The sequence below is a fragment of the Psammomys obesus genome, unplaced genomic scaffold, assembly GCF_907164565.1.
Source record: "Psammomys obesus unplaced genomic scaffold, mPsaObe1.curated_primary_1811, whole genome shotgun sequence".
NCBI classification, from domain to species: Eukaryota; Metazoa; Chordata; class Mammalia; order Rodentia; family Muridae; genus Psammomys; species Psammomys obesus.
This window is the reverse complement of record NW_026586173.1, coordinates 13,232,332-13,257,371: the sequence shown is the minus strand read 5'-3', so window position 1 is coordinate 13,257,371 and position 25,040 is coordinate 13,232,332. Positions and strand designations below refer to the sequence as shown.

Genomic DNA, 25,040 nt, shown 5'->3' with positions numbered 1-25,040 from the left:
TTCATTCATTCATTCATTCATTCATTCATTCATTCATTCATTCATTCAAATATATTAGTGCTCTATTTACATGTACACTTGGATGCCAGAAGAGGGCATCAGGTCCCAGTATAGGTGGTTATGAGCCACCATGTGGTTGCCTGGAATTGAGCTCAGAACCTCTGGAAGAGCAGACAGTTCCCTTAACCTCTGAGCCATCTCAGAGGTTAAGTCCCTGGCCCATGTTTTCTCAAGACAGTTTGTTGATTTGTTGTGACTGGGGTCTCTACATAGCCCGGGCTGGCCTGGAACTCATTCTATAGACCAGGATGGCTTCAGCTTCACAGAGGCCTACTGCCTCTGCCTCCCAATGCTTTTTTGTTTGTTTGTTTCTGGTTTTGTTTTTCCCAAGACAAGAGTTTCTGTGTGTAGTCTTGGCTGTCCTGGACTCTCTCTCTCTGCAGACTAGGCTGGTCTGGAACTCAGAGATCCGCCTGCCTCTGCCTCCCAGAGTGCTGGGATCACAGGCGTGTGCCACCTCGAAGGGCTCCAAGTGCATCTTGAGACAGTGCTGTTCTGTGGTCCAGGCTGGCCTTGAGCGCTGCTCAGTCCTCCTGCTCCGACGCATTGCCTCGCCCAGAGTGCGTGTGTGTGTGCCCGGCTGCTGACTGAATCCAGGCAGCCTGTTGGTTCCCGCTGCTGGGGTGGGGTCTGGGGCTTCCTGCACGCTTGCTCTTGCACTCTGCCCATCCCAGCCCCTCCATCCTAGAACCTCAAGGCCTGAAGCCCGTCTACTCGCCATGTAGCCTACGATGACCAAGGCCCGCCCGCCCTGGGGTTCCTGACCATTCTCCAGGTAGCCGGAACCACTTCTGGCCCAGGCTAGCCAAGCCATGCTCCTGAGGCCCCAGCGACCTCCAGAGATGGACAATGAGCTCACCTTTCTTCTTGGATTCCTGGGGGGGGGGGGGTAATCCCTGCGCCCTGCCTCCCCAGCTGCTGGGAGATGAATGGGTGACTTGACATGTGACCTCGGAACAATAAATGTGACTCCCCACGTTGTGTGCCTTTTTCCCCCCTGTTGGTCTCTGTGTAGTCTAGGCTAGCCTCAGACTGCTTCAGTCTCCTAAGGCATGAGCCTATCTGCCTAAGGCTGCCTTCATTTTGGGTTGAAGAACAGGGTAAGTCAGCGTACAGCAAATGTGGAGTACGGTAATTACTGCTGTCAGTTTGACCAGATCTAGAGTTGCCTCCGAGACAAGCCTGGCTGGAGTTCCCGGGATGGAACTGAGGGCAGGCTTGGTGGCTAGCACCTTCAGGCTCCTGCTGCAGGCCTTGCTGCCATAATGGACTGCACTTTTGAACTGTGTCAGGTGTGCTCTGTCCACATCTACAGAATCATCAGGGGAAGCAGCCGTGGCTAGATCCTGGCACCGAAGCCCATGGGTACCTAGGCCATTGTCAATGCTGAGTGGAGGACATTATCAGTGGATACCCTGGAGGGATGCTGTCCTTTCCCACCGTCCTCGCCCACAGTGGAGCACAAATCACCTGACACTTAAGATTCTGAACTTTTTATTTTCTGGCATGAAAAGTACAAATAATTAAACAATTCCATGTAAAAGTCAGTTACCGCGGCCAGGCCTGGAATCTTGGTAATAAATAGTCTAAATGCAACTTGAAGTGTTCTTGGGTTTGGGTTGAGGTTTTTCTTTGTTTTGTTTATTTCTACAGCTCTTTATATCACCTCCAACATGGGCTCTGTCGTGGTTTGAAACTTTCCCAATAAACAGGATAAAGGAAGGGTTGGAGGGGCTGAGCCCTCTTCCCACTGGCCCTGACCCTGACCCCCAGGGACTTTGGAAGACCCGAGGGCCCCTCTCCCTGGGAGCCCTTGGCCTGGCCCTCTTGGGGGACTGGCCTCCAGGGAGGGGGCCTGGCTGGGCTAAGCTTTGTGTCTTAGAAAAAAGTCCCCTCCTCCCAGTCTTGGGGGCTGCAGGGACCTAGGCCTTGGTAGGAGGGGGTGGGGGGAGGTACCCCCTTTTCAGAGCCCACCCTCCCCCTCAGGGTGGGGGACAGGCCCAGCCCTTATTGCTCGGATGCCTCCAGCATGTGCGGAGGGCAGGGGAGACCCCAGAAACAGCAGGGAAAGAAGGGGCTGGACCCTCCTGGAGGCGGGGAGTCCCTGTCCTGCTGGGAGGGAGGGGGGTAAGGAGACCAGAATAAATAGGTTCGGTGTATCGTGAGCAAGCTAAGAGTTCACCAGCTAAATAGACAGAAAAACTTCTCAAGACAATAGCAAAACAATCCCACTGAGAGCCCCTGGGCACCGCCAGCTGTGGGGACCCACCCCACCCCTCGGAGCCCACGGCGCCCCCTGGGGGCACTCCGCTACCATTACTGTTATTAATAATTATTACTTTAATGACTCCACTTCCCCTTTGTATAAATAAATTAGGCATAACCACATCTCAGCAAAAAACTGAAAGAAAAGGAACATTTTCCTTCAACTTGCAAACCGATGAAAGAACAGAAATATACACAAAGGTCCTTACAGGCCAACAAGGATAATAAATAGTTAACATAGCAATAAGTTAAAACTACATGAAGCTAAATTCAGCAAAAAAGTACAAGAAAGTTAACTGGTGACAGTTTATCTTTTTTTTTTTCCTTTTTTTTTTTTTTTAAATTGTTTTTGTGTGTGTGTGTTTTTTTTTCTTTTTCTTTCTTTTTTTTCTTTCCTGTTGCTATATTTCCTCTTCTGTTTGAGTTTTCTTTCTTTTTTTTTTTTCTTTTTGAATTTTTTGGTCTTTTTTTAATTTTTTTTTTCTTTTTGTTCCTTGCAGCAGAAACTCCACAGACGGTTAAGAACAACACCAGGAGGGGTGGGGAGAGAGAGTTGGACGCTCAGATGGGGCCGTGGCCAGACACCAAACGCAGAGGACACCGGAGGAAAGAACCAGAGTGTAGAGTGGGGGTGGGGCTTCACGATTCTTGGTTGTGACTGGGCCCACTGAGGGGTGGGTTGCAGGTTTGGGGCTCCTGGGGGCTCCAGCCTGTGGCTTCGGTTGGAACTTGCATAAAAGAATGAAGGGTCAGGGCGTGGGGATATGGACACCAAGTCCAGTGAGAAGCCAGGGCCAGGGCTCGCAAAGGCTGCATCCATGCTTCCCCCACATCCAGAAGAGACGAAAAAACCCAACAATCAAAAGAGGGTGACAAGTGGAGGGATGTGGGGGGACACCTTGGGCCCATCCACCCCTGGGTCTGGTGGGGCGTGCTGGGTGCTTGCTGTGGTGGGGAGCACGCTGGCCCTGGCTGAGGGAGGAGACTGCAGACCTCCCTGTGGACCCAGGGAGGCTGAGCCCCAGGGACAGGGGATCCTTTGGCCTCAGGTTGTGGGGAGTGAAAGCCCCCTCCAGCCCATGGTGATGCCAAAGTAGAACGAGGTATCGTGTGTTTGGATGCATGGACCATGTATGTACGCCTGTGTGGTGGGCAGCAGGAGGCCCCTGGCGGGCTAAGGAGTCTGTGCAGAGAACGGGGGGGCTGGGGGGCTGGGGCTTGTCGGGGTCCCAGGGAGGAGTGGCTGGGCCAGCCTGGCTAGAGGAAGTGCCTGGGCCAGGGTCTTCAGGAGGAACGCCTTGTCTGGGCCTGTAGGATGCTGTGGACGTGGCTGTGTCCCTGGGTGGAGTATGTTTCTAGGTGACCTATTTGGTTTTAGTTTTGTGTTTTGAGACAGGGTCTTATGTAGCTCAGGCTGACCTCAAACTCATTATGTAGCCAAGGCTAGCCTTGATCTGATCTGCCTCTACCTCTTGAATGCCAGGATGAATGAGGTCTGTGACCACCGTACCGGGTGTACTCAGCAGGTGGGGGGGGGGGGATGAAGCCCATGCTCTGCACGAGCTTTCTGCCCACCGCGCCCCACCCCAGCCAGGCCCAGAACCTTCCATCCACAGGCATCTGCCACAGTGGATCTCACACATCACATGATCTGGCGGACAGTCAGCCAACGTCTGCATGTGTGTTTGTTCAGCCCCGAGGCTCAGCCCCGTGTCTCCAGCCTCTGGTGGATTCCATCAGCCTTCCTGGCTGCATCCTGAAGTGTTTCTGTATGTGTTGTGTATCTGCGGCCCAAAGTACAAGTGTGTGTCCTGCCTGCTGTCTTCCTGTGGCTGTGTGTGTGTGTGTGTGTGTGTGTGTGTGTGTGTGTGCATGCGTGCTGCCGGCCCTACGGCCCTCTCAGCCCTCAAGCCCTGCTACCTGCACCCCTGCCCCAGTTAGTTGGTAAACATAACTTGCCAAAATAGTTTCTTTTTTTTTTTTTTTTTGTCTTTTTTTGTGATTTTTTTTTCAAGTTCAAGAATCCCCAGTAAAAATTCTCCACGAGGTCTTTTTCCCTTTTTACAAAAATAGAGTTTTTCTTCCCCTCCCCCCCCCCCCCCCCCTTTTTTTTTTTTTTTTTTTTTCTTCCCCTCCCCCCCCACCCCCCCTTTTTTTTTTTTTTCCTGCTTCCTGCCCTTCCCCAACCCTGCTCCCTGTATTCTGCCCAGAGACTGGGACAGGGGATGGGGAGGCCCACACCCCTCTTTCATGTTTTTTGCTGTTTTGGGGATTTTTAAACCTGTTCCCTCCCCTTTCTCGGTACAGGACAGGCCTGGGCAAGGGAGGCCTGGGCGGGGCACCGTCCTGTCCCCTAAGCCATCCCGTGCAGGGTGGTGAGGGTGAGGTGGGATGGGGGGTCTCCTCTCTGCTTTCTTCTTTTTGTTTTTAGCCGAAAAAAAGAAAGAAAAAGCCATCACCATGAACCAAACCAAGACGAGAGAGTGAACAAGCCCCAGCCTGGGGTGGGGAAAGTGTGGGGGAGACAGACCCTCCCCATCCCGATGCTCACCCTGCGGTGGTCGTTTGCAGGTGTGTGGGTCTGCCTGCTCTGTGATCTCTCTCTCTCTCTCTCTCTCTCTCTCTCTTTCTCTCTCTCTCTCTCTCTCTCTGCTGCCCGGGGAGGGAGGGCGGTAAATGCTCAGGCCTTGTGCTGCTTGCTGGTCTTGAAGGACACCTGCAGCACGCGCTCACCCAGGCGGTAGCCATTCAGGCTGGCGATGGCCATGGCCGCCTCATCGTAGTTGGTCATGGTGACGAAGCCGAAGCCCTTGCACTTGTTGGTGGTGAAATCTCGGATGACCTTGACGTTGGTGACTGCTCCAAAGGGTCCGAAAAGCTGCCACAGCACACTCTCATCGGCTTCTGGGGACAGGTTGTACACGAAGATGCACCAGCCAGTTCCCGCGGCGCCTCCAGACAAGCCCACACCTGCCAGGCCACTCATGCCATCGATGGCGATCGGGGAGAACCTGGCGATGAGCGACAGGGGACTACTTTGGGGGTCACGTGGGCTCTGCCCTGATCCCCAGCATGCCTCCGACCCCCCCACTGGGAGAACCCCAAACTGGTTGTGCTATGTATCTAAGACCCCTGTAGTGTCCTAACTGGTTCTGACCCCATTACCTGTCTTTCATCCCACTGAGACACCAGCCCCTGACCTGCAAACTTGCTTGACCTCCAAGGCTCTCAAATATCAGCCATGACCCTAAGTGCCATTTTTATCCTGATCTTTGGCCCTAACCGGGTCCTGAGACCTTGTCTGGGGGCACCTTTTCACTCAGCTTCTTTTTGTGTGTGGCCCAGTTGGCTTTGAACTCACCGCGTAGCCGTGGATGGCTTCTTGTTTGGGGTTTTCTTCCTCCCTGCCTGCTGATCTGGGACTGGCTTCTCCTGCCACTACCTCCCGGAAGCTGGCATTGCACCTGGCTTATGCAGTGCTGGGATGAAGCCCAAGGCATTGTGCATGCCAGCCAATCTTTTTCAATTGAGCTACATCCCCAGTGTCCACCCTTTCAAAACTGTGTGTGTGTACGCGTGAGAGAGAGAAAGAGAGAGAGAGAGAGACAAGAGGACAAGACTGAATCTGTATGCCATGCTGGCCTCAAACTCTTGCCTCAGCCTCCACAGTGTGGTGCTGGGGAAGGAGCCTAGCACACACTAAGCCCTGCCCTAACAGCTCCGACTCCATCTTGATCCTTCCATATGACTGGACACTGGCCCTACGAGAGCAGAGCAGTGTCCTGTGTAAGCCCGGTCAACCCAGCACTTTTCTTTGGCCCTATAAAGTGGCCTCCTCGTCTGCCTTTCTGGTCGTTTCTATCCAAATCATAAAGGGCAGCCCCTCTCGACTCAAAGATTTCCTTTCTCTAGTTTCAGTTACCTGTGGCTGCCTTTGATTTGAACACATTAAATGGAAATTTCCAGAAATAAATACTTCTCAGATTGCTTTTGTTTGCTTGTTTGTTTTCGGCTTTTTAAAAAAAAAAATTTTTTTTTTTTTTTTTGCATCCTGAGTGAGGTATCCCAGAAGTAGAAGAACACACATGGTGTATACTCATAAGTGGATATTAGACATATAATATAGGATAATTATACTAAAATCTGTACACCTAAGGAAGCTAAGCAAGAAAGAGGACCCTGGGTAGGATGCTCAATCCTCATTCAGAAAGGCAAAGGGGATAGACATCAGAAGAGGAAGAAAACAAGGAAGAGGAAGGAGCCTACCATAGAGGGCCTCTGAAAGACTCTACCCTGCAGAAGCTGAGACTTATAACCAAACTTTGGGCAGAGTGCAGGGAATCTTATAAAAAAAGAGAAAGATTGAAAGATCTGGAGGGGACAGGAGGACCACAACAGAGAGAGAGAAAGAAAAAAAAAAGTAGCCTGTGGCAGCTCAGTATCCAAGTGGGCTCCCTAATAATGGGAACAGGGTCTGTTTCTGACATGAACTCAGTGGCCGGCTCTTTGATCACTTCCCCCTGAGGAGGGAGCAGCCTTGCCAGGCCACAGAGGAAGACAATGCAGCCACTCCTGATGAGACCTGATAGGCTAGGGTCAGAGGGAAAGAGAGGAGGACCTCCCCTATCAGTGGACTGGGGGAGGGGCATGGGAGGAGATGAGGGAGGGAAGAGAAAAGGAAGGGAGGGAGTGTAAGATTGGGGACTAGGGACAGGGTTACAGCTTGGATACAAAGTGAATAAGCTAATTAATAAAACAATAAACTAAAAAAATTTTTTGGATTTGTTTTTTTATTTTGGTTTTTCCAGACAAGGCCCTTCTGTGTGGCCCTGGCTATCCTGGAACTCACTATGTAGATCAGGCTGGTCTTGAAGTTAGAGATCCTCTCTAGAACCGGGATTAAAGGCATATGGGACGCCCAGTTTGGATTTATATTGTTTTCATGTGTGCTTGCCTACCTGCATGTATGTGAAACACACACATACTTGGTGCCAACACACGCTGGAAGAAGGTGTCAGACATTGATGGTTCTTAGTCACCATGTGGGTTTGGGGACTTGAACCTGGGTCCTCAGCAGGAGCTACAAGTGCTAACCTCTGAGCCATCTCTCCAGCCCACGTTTTTGCTTTATTTATGAAACTAGGTCTCACTGCATAGCCCAGGCATAATGAAGATCAGAAGGCATAGCCATCAGGAATCTTCAGTATAATTTTACTGTTTTATTAGTGTGTGTATGTGGTGGGAAAGGCGTGCACATACCATGACGTGTGTGGAGGTCAGAGGACAAATCTGTAGAGTTGGTTTTCTCCTTCCACCTTTATCCTGGGTCCTGGGGATTGAACTCAGGTGGTTGGCCGAGCTTGTGTGGCCAGCCTCTTTACCCACTGAGCCATCCTGCCTGTCCACAGTTATAAGTTTGAAATTACATACAGAATGTGGCGATGTGGCTCAGGACTGTATTCCCAACTCTTGGAAGGCAAAAGCCTTGTCTCAAAACACTGTTGAGCCTTGGATCTGCCCCAGGCTTAACACTCTTCCATTCTCAGGAGCACCTTTCTTGTTCAGTCAGTCTCTCTGTCTCAGTCTGTCTGTCTGTCTGTCTCCGCCCTCCAGCACTGGCTTTACAGACAGCTCTACCACCCAGGGCTTTACATGGAGACTGAGCTCAGATCCTCAGACTTGTGACACATTGAGCCCTCTCCCCGGCTCCAAACTGCTCCCATCCCTGCCCCTACCTCACAAAAAGCCGAGCGTGATGGATGGCTCACAAGTGTCATTCTAGCACTTGGGAGGTGAACACAGGAGGGTAAGGCACTTCATCATCTTCATCCCTACCTCAAGTTTAAAGCCAGCCTGAGATATATGAAACCCCATCTGAAACCTCAAAGCATCCCCCCCCCAAAAAAAAAAAAAAAGCCTTGAAAGGTAGCAGGGCAGCACATGCCTTTCTTTCAGCATTTAAGAGGCAGAGATGGGGGCCAGGGAGCATTTCTGTGACTTCAAGGCCAGTCATAGCTACATAGTAAGACTGTCTAGAAGAGAAGGGGGAGGAGGTGAAGAAAAAGGAAAAAATAAGAAAATGATAATTGAGGAGAATAAAAGAAAAGACTGTATACTGTTTTGAGGAGCACAATGAAATGTCACATTGCTTAGCCAGTGTATCCATACAGTATTGCTACTTTCCCATCAGTCACTAAGCTATTTCCAGAGGCTAGGAGAAATTAGTAAGATGTTTCCTTTAAAGGAAAAGGTGAGAGCTCTCCACTTATTGAAAAGAGAAGATCATACGCTGAGGTCAGTCACTGATAACATAAGGACAGAACGAAAAGAGAAGATCAGCCACTGATAACATAAGGACAGAATGAATCCATTTGTGAAATCATGACGGAAATGGTCTGCTGGTACTGGGTTGTCATTCCAAGAGGCTGAGGCAGGAGAATCACAAGGCCAAATTAAAAGTGAAAAGATAAACTGAACATACCTTCAACCCCACATTCATGAGGGAGAGGCAGAAGGGGCAGGAGTTCAAGGGCATGGTCAGCTCAGAGCTCTGACCTGCCTGCACTACATGAGACCCTGTGTCAAGAAAAGCCAGAGAAGCCAGGCATGACAGCACACGCCTCTAATTGCAGCACTTGGGAGGCAGAGGCAGACAGATCTTTGTGAGTTCAAGGCCAGCCTGGTCTACAAAGTGAGTTCCAAAACAGCCAAGGCTGCACAGAAAAACCCTGTCTCAAACAAACAAACAAACAAACAAACAAACAAACAAACAACTATAAAAAGGGCTGGGTGTGTAACTCTTAATGATTATTCACAAGGCTTTGAGTTTCCTCTCCAGTACAAAATAATAATGATAATAGAAATTTAAGTAAATAAGATATATACCGGTTTCCATGTCAATCTCTGTCAGGGGTCCACAGGGAGTCTTGGGGTGTGTCCCTGATGGGTAAGGAGGACATCTGTTCATGTCACCACTATATTCCTGACATTGTTCTCTGGGATGGCTCCCTTCTCAGGTAACACTTTGTATGTTGTGATTGACTAAATAAGTTAAAGGATAGAAGGCTACATTCTCACGGACTCCCTCACCCTCAGGATTAAGTCACGCAACTTGAGGAGAAGACTCTGAAAGTCCGAACCCCAGAACCTTGACCGAGTGGGACTCAGCCCACGCCCTCCACTGAGCCCTCGCCCCAGCTGGTTCTGCTGCCAGGTCACCCCCAGGACCCTGCACTGGGTCAGGCCTCTTCTGGGTTTCCCCATCCCCCCTTTTGCTGGCTCCACTCACCCACACATCTCCCTCCCATGGGGCTAAGACCAAAACATCAAGCACAGTATTCATGTGCAGCCCCCTTTCAGTATGTGCCAAGCGCTGTGCTCTCTCCAACTCATACTCAAGAGGGATCAAGTCTGCCTGGACCGGGCTACACCCTTGGCCTCAGGCCCAGCTTTCGATATTCAACATGTTCTCAACAGCTGGTGACAAAATCAACATGGACATTTTCACAAGAGCCGGGATGTGGATGGAACTAGGAAAATCTCAGGGTTCAGAGAAACTGCAGGGAGGAAGGAGAACCTTCCATGATCTTTGACAAAACCAACAACGGCAGCTGATGGGTGGGGCTGGAGGAATGGACTCCCCCGGTGAGGGGCTGGGGGCGTGGCTCAGTGCAGGCCTGGCATGCAGAAGTCCCAGGGTCCCATTCCTAGCACGCAAAATAACAGTTGTCAGTGGCTCTCAGAGGGTTAATGGGGGAGCTGGTGGGCACAACTGCATCCTATTTCTGTTGAGGGGCTGGAGAGATGGCTCAGTGGTTAAGAGCAATGGCTATTCTCCCAAAGGACCTGGGTTCAATTCCCACCACCCACATGGCAGCTCACAACTGTCTGTAACTCCAGTTCCAGGACTTCTGACACATCACACAGACATACACGCAGGCAAAACACCACTCAAATGAAATAAAAATAAACAAGTTTAAAAAAAAAAAAAAAAACAGCTGGGCATGGTGGTGTACGCCTTTCATGAGGCAGAGGGGGGCAGATTGCTGTGAGTTCAAGGCCAGCCTGGTCTACAAAGCCAAGGACAGCCAAGGCTGCACAGAGAAACTGTGTCTCGAAAACCAAACAAACAAGCCACAGGCAGCCTGCCGTGCTCCTCCTCTGTGCCACTCTCTCTAGACATTGGCTCTGCCCATTGTCTTGAGGGTTATCATCTGGACACAGGCAGGGATGGTTACCCAGCGGTCCCTGGGACAAGGCGCATGCAGGGGTTAGAGGAGGGTGGTTGAGGTAAGGGGGCTCTGGGGTTGGAGACAGTGGGGCAGGGGCACTGTTACCTCTTGACTCCGTAGGCCATGTTGAGCAAATTGTCCAGCCTGTGGAGTTAGAAGCAGCTGTCAGAGTGGCCTGTGACCCTTTTCCTGTGGTGTGACAGCCAGTCCTCCCCACCCCCACAGCCTTCAGCAGGGCCCTGCCCCCCACTGCTCGCTCCCAGCCCGGCTGGACACTGCCTGGCACGGAACCTCACTCATTCGGGACTGCTTCTTACCAGCCGGGCTGCTGTTCAGCCTTCCCGGCGGCCTTCTCCTGCTCTCCAGGCTATCCCCTCGGGTCATGCCTGGAGGACCCAAGGGCTGAACTCTCTGGCTTAAGAGGTGGGCTTACAAAGGTGGTGGCACAGTCTTTCCTGAGCCCACCTCCAGGCCTACCAGGAGCCCCCACTGATCTCCCATTTGGGAGTGGCCAAGAGTGACCAGTCTTGACCTGGGTTCAAGTCTGCTTTTGGGCTTGTCCATTCTCAGTCTGGAGTGAAGAAATCTCAGTAAGATGGCACGAGACGAGCTGTTCTACCCAGTTACCATGAAGAGAATACGATCATAGCCAGGACACAATAAGCAGGAGGAAATGTTTGGTGGTGGTGTCATCCCTGAGGAAACTGAGGCACAGCTTGGACCCATGTATGGTGGTGGGGAGGCAGAGATGGACACAGAAAAAGAGAGACAAAAGAAGAGAGAGAACCACACAGGCAGAGAGAGACAGACATAGAGATAAAGAAACAGACACAGTAGGACTAACGAGAGAAGCAGAAAAGAAGGAGAGACAGACAGACACAGAGACGCTTAAAAACGACAGACTGACACAGAGAAAGATAGGTGAGAAATGACAGGACAGAGAGAGAGAAAGAGAGAAAAATAGGAGAAACGGGCTGTCCAGGTGATTTTCCTGTTCATTGTTGCTTTGTTTATTTTAATTTTTTGTCAGTTTGACACGACCTGTGTAGGAAAAGACCCTCAATCAAGAAAATGCCTCCATCAGATTGGCCTGTGGACATTTTCTTGGTTGATGTGGGAGGTCTCAGCCCGCTGTGGATGGTGCTATCAGCTGGGCCACAGCTGTGCAAGTGGACAGGCTGAGTAAAGCATGGACAGACAGCAAGCCAGTAAGCAGTGTTCCTCCATGGTCTCTGCTTCAGTTCCTGCCTCCATGTTTCTGCCTTGATCTCCCCTCAGGGCAGACTGTTCACTGTAAGCCGAAATCAACCCTTTTCTCCTCACATTGCTTTTAGATGTGGTACTTTATCACAGTAATAGAAATCATGACCAAGACACAGAGGGAGACAGAGACAGAGAGACAGAGAGACAGAGTCACAGTTAGACCTCAATTAGCTGCCAGCTGTGGCGGCTATCATACACTGAGCTCTTGATCTATGCGCACACGCCCTTTCCCGTTCCTGACGGTGGGGTGTCCCTGGGTCCCCACCCTCGGCAGGAAACAGGCTCAGGGAGAGCAGCTGCAGGCTGGGGCCACTGGCTCACCGGAAGCGCTGTGTCTGATGATGCAGCGGACCCGCGTAGCGCCTGGCGGAGGACTGGTACAGGTGGGTGAGCAGGGCCTGCCCCGTCTTCTGGCTCGGGTTGTTTGCGAACTTGACCGTGATGGGCTCGGCCGCACCCAGTGGTTTCTGCCCATTCAGTCCCTTGATGGCCTCCTCTGCCTCGATCCTCTTGTCAAAGCGGATGAATCCCACACCCCGAGAGACACCTGCCGGGGGAGTGAGAGCACTGGTCTCAGGCACTCTGCACCTTCTCGTGTGACTCCCCCTGCCCAGCACACCCTCTCTTCCTGGCATGCTGACCTGTGGCCTGGTCCAGCAGGATTCTGGACGTGATGATCCGACCATACTGGGAGAAGAGTTGCTCCATCTCTTTCTGGCTCATGGTCTTGGGGAGGCCACTGACATACAGGTTGGCATCCCGGATAGAGGCAGAACTGGGGCGTGCATAGGACACCTGGGCGGGGGATCAGAGGACAGTGAGGGTGCGGAGGAACTGACAAGGCTCAGAAATGCCCCTACCTCACTCATTCACTTACAGAGTGACGTTCGCCTGCCATCCCAGGACCAGGCGGGTGGAGCAGGAGGGGCAGAGGTTAAAAGTCACCCCCTACTACGTGTTAAGTTCCAGTCCGGCCTGGGCCACGTGTTCCCTTTCCCAAAGAACAAAGCAGGAGCTTGAGGAGATGGCTCCGTGGGTAAACTGCCTGGCTTTGATACCCAGGACCAGTGGTGGAGGAGAAAACTGGCTCCCAAAGGCCACCCTCGGACTCCACGCCCAAGCCGAGGCAGCTGTGAGCCCACCCACATGTGCACATAATAATTAATAATAATAAATTTGTATCTAAAAAAATAAGCTCAATATTCCTGCATACACCTGTCACCCCAGCACCGAAGGAAAAGTTTGGGAGGAGCAAGGAGTAATGGCGCACATCATCGATCCTGGAACCAGGCAGGCAGAGGCAAGCGGACCTCTGTGAGTTTGAGGCCAGCCTTGTCTACATGGTGAGTTCCAGGACAGCCAGGGGTGTAGTTGAGAACTTCTCTCTCTCTCTCTTTTGTTTTTTGAGACAGGGTTTCTCTGTGTAGCCTTGGCTGGCCTGGACTCACTTTGTAGAACAGGCTGGCCTCGAACTCACAGCGATCCTACTGCCTCTGCCTCCCCAAGTGCTGGGGAAAGAGACCTGAGCCCACAAAGTTGCTTGTGAAGGCTGTAAATACAAGGTTGTGCCTGCGGAGGGAGTCTCCCAGGAGAGCTTGGGTGACCCAGCGGGCTCCTGACTGCCCCCACCCTGTGCTGCCACAAGAATTAGCTGCTGCCCTCCGGGGGCTGGCTCCCAGCCCGGGGTGTCCCGCTACCTCGCAGTGATCCCCCCTGACCCCCAAGATTCCTGAAGGCCCTACTTGCTCTTCAGTATCTGTCCGCACCCCCAGGAAACTGTTAACTGATTTCTTTATCATCTTTGCGAACTGGAGCTGCTGAAACAAAAATGATCTGATTTGCATGAATATTTTACAACTCTACAGTTGTGTTAAAAATAATAACTACCATAAAAACTCAGGGCCCACCAGAGGGCTCAGCCGCAGGGTGTTGCTGCCAAATCTGACCACCTGAGTCCAGTCCCCGGGTCACACACGAGAGAGTGAATCACTCCTGCAAGCTGTCCTCCCAACTCCACATCGTCATACCCAGGAGCCCACACTCTGCTCCCTCTGTGTGTCATATACACATAATCATATAAAACAAAGTTTAAACTGACTTTTGTGTATCATACACACAGACGCATACAAAATAAAATTTAAAATGTAACTAAAGCAAAAGAAAAACGGGGGTCAGGTGTAGTGGCCCACGCCTTTAATCCCAGCACTCTGGAAGCAGAGGCAGGGGGATCTCTGTGAGTTTGAAGTCAGCCTGGTCTATGAAACGAGTCCAGGACAGCCAGGGCGCCACAGAAAAACTTTGTCTGGAACACCTGCCCTCGGTAAAAAGAGAGAGAGAGAGAGAAGAAAAACAGGGTGAATGGTAATTGAATATTTCAGACAAAAAATAAAAATGGACAAACTGCTGACCTCTGACTTCTGTCTCCCATTCTACACTGTCTCCTACTTCTGATAGGCTGAGCTACCTGCCTCCGTGCTCAACCTCCATTCTACACAGCAGCCAAAGGGCCAGTGAACACTAGAGCCAGTTTCTTCCCCACACAATTCTCCAAGGCTCCTACCTTTCTCTGCCTTAAAGCTAAAAAGCTAAAGTCCTTTTTTTTTTAAGGAAATAAAAAAAATAAAATAAAATAAAAAGTATGTCACTGACTGTGGTGGCCCAGACATTCACTCCCAGCACTGGAGAGGCAGAGCTGCCAGATCTCTGTGAGTTTGAGGGCTGGGACAACAGGACTACTACAGGAAGACCCTGTCCAATTTTTTTTTTTAACTTTCTGTTTTGTTTTCTTTGTTTTTGAGATAGAATCTCACTATGTAGCCTTGGGTGTCCTGGAACTCTCTCTACACCAGGCTGGCCTCAAACTCACAGAGATCCGCCTGCCTCTGCCTCCCTGGTGCTGGGGTTAAAGGTGTGTGCCGCCACACTTGGCTCCAAGATTTTACCTTTTCTAAAATGGTTTGTTTTGCTTTGCGTGTGTGAGTGCTCTGCCTGCAGGTTATGGATGGGCACTGCGTCCCGCACTCCCCGAAGCCAGACAGGAGCGCTATTTCCTGTCTGGAACTCGAGTCACGGACAGCTCTGTGAGGGCTAGGGACTGCAGCCCCAACCTCTAGATTCCGTGCCCACAAGACCTTGCACACAATCAGGTCACCTCTCTGCTTGTAGCTCCCCTCCATTACTTCCTTTCTTTTACCCTAAATGCGCCAGGCTTGTCCAGCCTCAGGACCTTTGCACTTGCTGCTTTTGTTGCTCAAAACCCTCTTTGGTGACCCATGTCTGTGACACCAACGCTCTGGAGGATTAGATGGAGTGATTGCCTAGACCCCCAGGCTGGCAGAGTCACAGGATGAGACTGAGGCTGTCTCAACCCCACCCCGTAGAAATGTCCTTTCTGCCAGTCCATGGTTTGAAATGTCCTTTCTACCCTCTCTGATTCTCAGCTTTTTATTGTTTTGACATTCACTTATTGTGTGTGTGTGTGTGTGTGTGTGTGTGTGTGTGTGTGTGTGTGTGTATGCTATCCAAAGTCTGTGTGGTGAGGTCACAGGATGACGGGTGGGCACCAGTTCTGCTTTGTACCATGGGGACCCCTGTGATCAAATGGCAGCAAGCTCCATTCAGCCCACTGGACCCTCTCCCTGGCCCTGCTATGACCCTCCCTCAAGGTGCTTCTCTCTGGTTGGTGAGCTCTACACGTTGTGGTATGGTCATTCCGTTTGCGTCTTTACTAAGGACGCAGCTGCTCAGGACTCGGCCGACTCAGACATTCACAGAGCGAGAAACTGGGGAGTGTTGTGAGGTGGGGAAAGGAAAGTCTGTTGAGAGTGTTAGGGAACCCTGGCCCTAACATTGTGTCTTCCCCAATGTCCTGGACACTGGATGCACAGGCCCCGCCTACAAATGTCAATGGGGTGACGGTCTCCGGGTGGGAGCCACCCTCCCCCTCCTTTCTGCTGAGGTCTGCTTTCTGTTGCTTCTATTCAAACCTCTAAACCTGGGGTAGAGAGGAACCATTGTTACTGGCATTTGTTTAGGGAGGGGCGTTGTAGGGCTGCATTGCTTCATCACAAACAGCTAAAGAGGGGGCTGCTGAGACGATGGTTCAGTGGGCAAAGGTCCTTGCCACCAGCCTGCCGGCCTGAATTTGATCTTGCAGACTCTCAGGTAGGAGGGGCCCCTCTGGCCTCCACACACAGACACAAAGTGAGTAAGTGTAATGAGAAGATTTAAAAAAGGACTAATTACGCCTGGGGCTGTCACTTAGCTAGCAAGAGGGAAGCCATCTCCATCTTCTCCCCTAGGTGAGCCGGGTGTGGTGGCGCTTGTGCTTGCCCATCACCCCAGCACCCTGCAGGCAGAGGCAGGCACATCTCCATGTGAGTTAGAGACCTGTCTGGTCTACACAGCATGCTCCAGGTTACCAGGGGCTACACAGTGAGAGCCTGTCTCAGAAAACAAACAAACAAACAAACAAACAACAACAACAAAAAAAAACTTTTCACCAAATAAATAAATAAAAACTTAAAAATTGCAGCCAAGTGTTTGGGGCTTTCTTTCTCTACCATGGGACTGTAAGGACAGGATGCTGAGGACAGGAGGCAACTTTCAGAGGGCTTCCCCAAGATTGTCTTGGTAACCCATCATTTGTTATGGGATGGTGGCTCAGGATATCAGCTTGTCCTCCTGCCCATTCTCTGGAAAAGGTTTTGACTGTGAGAGCTTTGATTGTCCTTTTTGAGGTCTGGAGCATGCTGTATAGACCACACTGGCCTCCAGCTCAGAGAGATCCATCCACCTGCTTCTCTCTCCAGAGTGCTGGGATCAGAGGTGTGCGCCATCACACCCGGCTTGGAATGGTGAGCTTTGGACTAAGTAGTCCTGAAGAGCTTGGAAGTCACAGCAACACTCCTGTGTCAGCCTTGATTGATAAAATTACAGGCATGTACCCTCCAGACAGGCACCTTAGGTCTCAGGTCACCTAAGGCACAGGGTAGATCTCTCTGTGTGGAGATAGGTGGGCATGATCCTACGGCATGTGTGTGAGAGAGGTCAGCCGTAAGTGTCCGCCTTCACTTTCCCCAACCATGGTCTCTTGTTTGCTGCTCTGGACACCAGCACACCTGGCCTGTGAGTGTCCAGAGGTTCTCCTGTCTCCACACCCTCTCTCCCTGCAGGAAATTACAGATGCCCACAACCCTAGCTGTCTTTACACATGTTCTGGGGATTGGAACTTAGGTCTTCAAGCTTTTGCAGCAAGCCTTTCCACAGGAAGGTAAATAACTCAAAATAGCTTCAGGAAGTTCCTGGAACTGAGCAGATTTACTAGAGTTAGCTACCAGAGTAAGCCGTAAAAACCCCAGAGTCCCTATGACACTAGCAGAACTCGCAGCAAAGAAGACTCTCAGCCAAGCCAAGCTTCAGAGATGACTCTGAGGCCCGACCAGCTGCCTGCAAAAGGTTTAGACCAACTGAGGCACCTGGAAAGGACACCGTCCAACCTGCTGAGCTGCCTGCAGGCTGCGCAGCGTGCTCCAGGTACCCAGCTTTGTGAGCTGTCCCCCGAGTCCTGTAACCCCTCACCCACATTCCTGTAAGTATTCCCAATACAACTCATTGTCTCTGATTAGGTCTGAGCAGAGTAAGTGAGGCTCAGTGGGTTCCTGAGGCGCGGGGAACGTAGGGGGGCTCTGGGGAAGAGCTCTAGGATATGGAAACATAACGTCCCAGAGAGAATGACTGAGGTTACAGGAGCTGAGTGAGTTAGCGCCTCCCACCCATGCTCTGTGCCCACCCTTGATCTGCGGAGGAAGCCACTGACACAAACCAATGGAGCCTCGTGCTTCACTAGGCCTTGCTTATGTTTGACTTTAGTGTCGTCTAGTTGTGAGCCTCCGGGATCACCTGACACCTGCTGAGGACAGGAGGCAACTTTCAGAGTGCTTCCCCAAGGCTGTCTTGGTAACCCATCGTTTGTTATGGAATGGTGGCTCGGGGTATCAGCTTGTCCTCCTGCCCATTCTCTGGAAAAGGTTTTGTCATACAGACAACAAAAAGTTAACCTCTGAATGTTTTGCAGATTTGGAAAACCATCATAGCCAGATGGTGCAGGCCTTTTAATCTCAGCACTTGGGAGGCAGAGGCAGGGGGATCTCTCTAAGTTCAAGGCCAGCCTGGTCTGCAGCGTGAGTTCCAGGACAGCCAGGGCTACACAAAGAAACCAAAACAATCAGAGACCACCAGGTGCAATGGTACTTCCACTTAACTTTAGAACTCTGCGGGAGCTAGGTTAATTGAAATGAAGAGAAAAGAAAAAAAAAATCTAAAAGATACATGGGTGAAAAAGGATACTCCCAGAGGCCATAAGTTTATTGAATGAAAATCCAGGTGCGGGGTTGGGCTACCTTCCTGTGAGTCGTTGGCCAGACAAGCCCCAGAGGCCCCACGAACAGCCAGAGCTATTGCTACTGCTGCTGGTGACCTCCTCTTGCTGAAGACACAGATCTGCACGCTTTGCTTTGCTTACAAGACACGGAGAACTTAAGCTGGTTCTGAACTGGGAAGTCCCACCCTGCTAGCTGGCTTCCACAGTGCCAGAAGGAGCCACATGTGGGCTGCTGGTGGAGAACTGCCACAACCATTCCTGCTTGGCCACGGACCCGGTGTGCCAAAATGCTGGCAGCACCTCCTTTGTGCCTGCGTGTGCAATGGTGACTCAGCTGTCCTGTGTAGACCAGCAGCCTTCCCATTGGGTTTAAGGCCCGTCTGATAGACACTGTAAGCCAGGACAAAAACCTGTGGCTGAGGAGGTCGCAGGTCCCGATGGGAAAACAACTTTTATGGTTTTCCTAGATCGGTGGTTCTCAACCTGTGGGTCGTGACCCCCTTGGGGGTCGCATATCAGATGTTTACATTATCATTCATAACAGCAGCAAAATTAGTTATGAGGTAGCAAGAAAATAATTTTATGATTGGGGGTCACCATGACATGAGGAAATTATTAAAGAGACACAGCGTTAGGAAGGTTGAGGACCAATGCTCTAGACAAATGTGAATGTGCCTGTCAAACTGCCTTCTAAGCACGTCCATTGATCTCTTGTCTTCAGCCTCAACTCAGAATGTCTGGTGAAGTTCCCAAGAACGAGTGACTGTTACTCTGGCATGGTGGCCACAGGTGGATATCTTCAGTCACCCCCACCCCCACCCCAAGGCTCAGGGATCACTGCCGAAGAGGGGGTGGAAAGAACGTACGGAAGACGGTTGGTGGTGGCACACGCCTTTGGTCCCAGCACTCAGGAGGAGAGGCAGGTAGATCTCTGGGCCCAAGGTTAGCCTGGTCTACACAGAGAGTTCCAGGACAGCCAGGGCTACAAAGAGAAACCCTGTCTGGAAAGAAAACAAAACAAAACAAACAGAACGTAGGAGCAGGAGGGAGGGTGACTGAAAGGGTTAGGCTAACTTTGTAACCTATATATCTTCTAAAGCCTATAGTTTTGAGTTTTAGGTCCAGGTTAAGCTAAAGCCTCTTAGTACCTTTCCAGAGAATGGAGGAATGTGACCCTATCTGTGAGGACAGATATAAAAAGCAAGCAAGCAATAACCTTCACTCAGCAAAAAGAAGGACCAGACCCTTGTCTCTGAGATAGTGTTTCTTAGCAACAAACCCAGACTTTTTCTGAGTAGCTTTTGACCTCCAGCCAAAAGTCTGCAGCTCCTACGTTTCAAGGATGAACTAACCACCCCCACCTTAAATTGCAGCTGCATCCACACTTGGCAGGACTGACTGGCCAAGCTTGAGCACCTAAGACTAACCAAATTATCTTACTTTATAGCTTCCTCATCCAATCCTAAATTGCCAAGACTGCAACTTCAAATCTCCCACAATTTTTCTTTTAAAAACCTAAAGACCTTTGTCTCCCCGTACCACTCTTTGCTGACCGGCAGGGGTGACCCCATTGCTCAATGGTTAATAAACCTCTTGCTTTTTCAATGAATCTTGGTCTGGGGGAGTTTCTGGGAAGGGCGCGATCTTGAACTCCTGAGCTGTGAGACCCCAGGTCTTACAGTGACGTACTGTGAAATAGTTTCCTCCATAATTGAAACATTCAATCCTGTAGACAAGCTCCTAAAGCGGGAAGGTAAATAACTCAAAATAGCTTCAGGAAGTCCCTGAAACTAACCGGATTCACTTGGCCTCTTTCTTCCAGGGAAAGCAGTAAAAGCTGAGAGTTCGTCTCAGACTAGCAGAACTGAGCAGCAAAGAAGACTCCTAGACCAGCCAAGCTACAAAGACAACCCTGAAGCCAGGCCAGATGCCTGGAAGAAGCAGAGATCAGGCGAGCTGCTCGGAAGAGGTTTAGACCAACTGAGGGACCTGGAAACGACACTCTCCAGTTGGTTGAGCTGCCTTCAGGCTGTGCAGCGTGCTTGGGTTCCCAGCTCTGTGGGCTGTCGCCCATGCGGGGGCGGGCTTTGGTGACGCAGCTGTCTTTGAGTCACTTCTGCTCCTGTAAGGAACCCCTCACCCACATTCCTGTAAGGAACCCCAACGGAACTCCGGGTTCACACGCTGGGGCCCTGGTGTTGCCCGCACTTTGGACTGTCCTGGGATGTCTGTGGGGGTTGAGCAGACGCGTGTGTTTTTTTTCCCCAGGGAAAGTTTCATCGCATAACAGTTGAGCCATTCCTTGGCCTTCTCTGTTCTTCTGGGGCATGGTGTCTAAGGGCAGGTTCAGGCTACACTCTTCATGTACCCCACTCCAGGAGGGAACCTGGGGCATCCAATAGCTGGAAGCATTCTGGCCCAAATCGGCCAGGGCAAAATCAGACCTCATCAACGTGGTTGCTGGACACAAGCCCATCCACTGGACAGCTTTGGTGACAAGACTAGCTAGAGGGTGTCGCAAAGTCACCGTCATGTTCAATACTGGGTCCTCCAGGGCTACAGTAAGAAAATACTGTGCACTAACTCCACAGCACACTGGGCCCCCAAACCCAGCACAGGTCACACATGCAACCACGCCAAGCTACACAAATATCTTGTTGCAACAAACATATGCCCTGGTGCATCCTGGCAGCCGCAACACAACGTGAATTCTAGTGTCACAGTAACACCAGGTCCTGCACACTCACAGTCATTTTGGCTGTTGTTGCTGTTTGTTTTTTGAGACAGGGTCTCATGTAGCCCAGGCTGGCCTCGAACTTGCTATGAAACCAAGGGTGATCTCGAACTTCTGATCCTCTTGCTGCCACATGCAGAATGCTGGGATCCCAGGCTTGTGCCCCCAAGTCCAGGGTATATATGAGGTGCTGGATAGCCAAGCCAGGGTTTTGGCATACTGGGCATGCTGGGTAAATGCTACTTGCAGAAACTGAGCCCAGTCCTCAAAGCTTGTGCATGAGAATGTGTGCCTGGGAGGGCCAGGGTTCACCCTTCAGTCATTAGTGGCTGTCCAATATGAGACAGAGTGCCAGGGGTCTACCTGCTTCACCGTCAACACTGGGGTCACAGGCAAAGGCCATCGAATCTGCCCCTTCCCCCACAGGGTCTCAGTACACGGCTCTGGGTGACCCAGAACTTGTTATGTAGACCAGGCTGGCCCCAGTCCACAAAGATCTGCCTGCCTCTGCCTCCTAAGTCCTGGGATTAAAGTTATGTGCTGCTATGCTTGGCTTTACACACCTGGCTTTGGGTGCTGGGAATCATACACAGGTCTTCAAAGAAATGCAGACAACTGGACCATCTCCCCAGACCCCACTCCAATCATTCATTTATTTCCATGCTGGAGATGGAAGTCAGAGCCTCCACAGGCCAGGCAGGCACTGCACCACTGAGCCGGATGCCCAGCCCTCTATCTTAAACCTTAATTGTCCAGACCCATCTGACAACAGTCATCTGCACAGACGCTGCGTCCCGCAACCACTTCATGATCACTGACTTACACAAACCAGAAGATTCACTTACAGTCACTAGGGCCCACCCTCATACCCCTGGGGCTTGGGGATCAGGCTGACCACAGAAAGGCTCATCCACGGTACCCCCTCGCCCCCATATACACACACACAAACACACACACTGGGGAGAGAAAAAGATTCCTATGCTTCTGTTCCCATGATAAATTGGGGGCCAGATGGGCACCCTCAGCCTGGCCTCCCCAGGGGTCCTAGAGCAGATTTGAAGGGAGGAGCCCAAACACCCCCAGGCCAAGTTAGAGAGGGGGGTTTCCATGGTGATTCCTCCCAAGGGAACTTGGGCTCACATGGTCCCAGCTGCAGCTGTTGAGAAGGGAGGCCACGGGGGAGGGGTGATGCGCAAAGGTGGGGGAGGGGCTGTCCCATCCCACCCCCTCCCCAGTTCCTAATTAGATTCCAGATGGCAGATGGGCCCCACCCCCTCTGTTCTAGGACAAAGACATGGAGGGGTCTGCCCATGGGTTCCTGGGCACTCTGTCCAACCTCCCAGGCCTGCCAGATTCCCTGAGTCTTCCAAGGAACTTGTGACTTACTGTTGATAGTATATTCTCCAGCAAGAGGGGAAGGAAGGCCCAGCGGGGAAAGGCACTCGGTGCCAAGGCACACCATCTGACTGTGAACCCTGGCACCCACATGTGAAAGGAGGAAAACGGATTCCAGCAAGTTTGCTCTAATCTGCACACACACAGCGGCACATGTGTGCCCATGCACACGCGCACACAGGATAATAAAATACACAACGACCTCTCACGCTGATAGATGAGGAAACAAGAAATAAAACAACATTTCAGAGAACTAAAGCCAGGAGACAACAGGGAGGAGAGAGAAGGGAAGCTTCCGGAGCAGAGGGGGTGATGGCGAGGGGCGGGGGGGCACAGGGACAGCAGATGGGGCGGATGTGGCAACACTCACCTTGATGGTCTTTGTCTGCAGTTTGAGGCCGTTGAGGGTGTTGATGGCTTTGTCTGCGTCATTGGGGTCAGAATAGTTCACAAACCCATAGCCCAGGCTCTGCCCTGTGGGAGGAGCAGAAGAATGACTTCCTCATCTGCCCAGTGTCCCCAACAAACCCTGCCACTGGACAGCTCCCCGCTCTCATTCCCCCTCCCCACCAGAGTGTGCTCCCAGAGAGCTACTTGGCTTCGTTCACTCTGAGGTACCCCGCCAAGGTCACACTTCCTCCCCGCTTGCCCCCCCCAGGGGGCCACACATACACACACAGAGCCACACCTGTAATCTTATCCCGAACCAACTTGCAGGACTCGATGTCCCCAATGCTGCCGAAGAGACTCTTGAACTCGTCCTGTGTCATGTTCTGGGGTAGGTAGTTGACGATGAGGTTGGTCTTGCTGTCATCAGTGGCTCCGTTTGTCCCAAGGAGTGGCCCGTTGGGCAGGGCCGGGCCGGCCGGCCCCCCCCCAACCTGAGACTCCATGGCCCCCAGTATCTGCTGGAGAGAACAGGTTGCACCCGCTCACCGCCCAGTCCCCACCAGTGGGCTAGCAGGAAAGGCGGGTTCGGGGCTGGGTTAGACATGCCTCATCCGAACTTAGTCCAAGGAGGGGATAACGGTTTCCAGGGGGCTTTCTTTCTTTGTTGGTCTCTGATTTGGAGGTCTCCTGGCTCTGTAGACCAGGCTGGGCTTGAACTCACAGAGATCCACCTGCCCCTGCTTCCCGAGTTCTAGGATTATAGGCGTGCCACCATGCCTGGCTGTATCCGTCCTCTTCTGTTTAATTATTCATGGGGCTGGAGAGACAGCTCAGTAGGTAAAGATGCTGTCATGCAAGCCTGAAGACCCGAGTCTCCAGAGTCCAGTAAGGGGTGGAAGTAGAGGACTGACTATGGAAAGTTGCCCTGTGACCATCATGAGTGGACCCTGATAGGAGTGCACGGCACAGGTACACAAAGCAAATTAAAATGTGATGCATTTTTAATTAAAAAAAGCAAATGCTTTACATGGCTAATATAAACACTTTATAAGTATCTTACATGCCTGTAAGATAGTCCAGGAGTCCTGGACTAAACAGTGAAACCTTAGGTGTTTTTTTATTTTGTTTTGTTTTGTTTTTTTTACATGGTTTCATGTAACCCAGGCTGGTCTCAAAACTTGCTGTGCAGCCAAGGTAGCTTTAAACTCCTGATTTTCCTGCCTCTGCCACCCAGGTGCTGGGATTATGAGTATGCCACCACACACCAGACCCTGTCTTAAAAGCTAACCAAAACTCAGCGTATGGGCAGGGGCTACACCGCCGCGGTGGGTAACTTGCCTCAGACGACTGAGGACCCGAGTCCAGTGCCTGGCCCACAAACAGACGTGGTAAGCTGTAGTCTGGTCCTAGTGTGGCCAGGCTTAACAGTCCTAGAACCTTTAAGAAATGGGGCCTAGCGGGAAGTAATTAGGTCACTGGCAGGGAGTGTTTCCCTTGGAAGGTATCGGTGCTCTCCAGGGAGCCTGGCCACTTCTCTCAGGAGTGGGTTGTTTGGGGCTGGAGAGCGAAGCTCAACAGATAAGAGAGTTTGAGTTCTTGCAGGGGACCAGAGACTGTCAGGACCCTCTCCGCCACCTATAGCTCCAGCTTCAGCTGATCTGATGCCCTCTTCTGGCCTCTAGAGGCACTGCACTCATTTGTGCACACACATACCCACCCATTAATAAAATCTTAGAGACTGACCCTCGGTTCTTTTAGGAGAGAGTGGGCCCTGGGTGAAAGCTAGGTCTAGACGAGCAGGCGTCTCACTGAGCCACACCAGGCCTCTGTAGATCTTTGTTCAGAAAGTCTGTCACACGCACCTGGACTTTTTTTTTTTTTTAACACAGCAGTTTCTTGTTTGTTTTCCTACCCTTCAGAGTAGGGGTCAGCACATGCTACCAGGGATGTGCCCCTCCTGGAGGGGCAGAGAAGCCCTCCAGTTTCTCCCCTTCTGCTTGGCCACACTGTGACTTAATCAAAGGATGAACAGATGGGGCCACCTGTTCCTGGACTTTCAGTCTCCAAAGCTAAGAAAATGTCTTTTTTAGCTCTCCATGGTAGCACATGCCTGTCATCCTAGTGCTGGGGAGGCGGAGACAGGACTGACTGTGGCAGCAGCTCTGAGGCCATGCTGCACAGTGAGACCCTAATAAAGACAAAACACCCCAAAGCTCATTTAAAAAAAAAATTGAGTCTTTAAATCTGTCTGTCTTTCTACCTATCTATCTACCTATCTATCTATCTATCTATCTATCTATCTATCTATCTATCTATCTAT

General features: G+C 51.3%; 2 protein-coding genes across 9 annotated transcripts in view; one reads left to right on the top strand and one right to left on the bottom strand.

Moving 5' to 3' along the window:
- Positions 1-1,036, top strand: part of Prkcsh (protein kinase C substrate 80K-H) — an 11,949-nt gene extending 10,913 nt beyond the window's left edge. For all 6 annotated transcript variants that reach the window (XM_055601309.1, XM_055601302.1, XM_055601304.1 and 3 more), the window contains exon 18: positions 749-1,036. The gene's annotated coding sequence lies outside the window, so the exon portion shown is untranslated. The remainder of the gene's footprint in view (positions 1-748) is intronic.
- Positions 1,037-4,478: 3,442 nt separating this feature from the next.
- Positions 4,479-25,040, bottom strand: part of Elavl3 (ELAV like RNA binding protein 3) — a 33,610-nt gene continuing 13,048 nt past the window's right edge. Inside the window, exons 2-7 of one of the 3 annotated variants that reach the window (XM_055601377.1) lie at positions 23,019-23,238; positions 22,701-22,804; positions 12,461-12,614; positions 12,141-12,366; positions 10,662-10,700; positions 4,479-5,357 (exon numbers count right to left, since the gene is read on the bottom strand). In XM_055601377.1, coding sequence (XP_055457352.1) covers positions 5,006-5,357; positions 10,662-10,700; positions 12,141-12,366; positions 12,461-12,614; positions 22,701-22,804; positions 23,019-23,238 — 1,095 coding nt within the window. In that variant the 3' untranslated portion in view covers positions 4,479-5,005. The remainder of the gene's footprint in view (positions 5,358-10,661; positions 10,701-12,140; positions 12,367-12,460; positions 12,615-22,700; positions 22,805-23,018; positions 23,239-25,040) is intronic. The other 2 variants (XM_055601379.1, XM_055601378.1) reach the window with 2 other exon arrangements.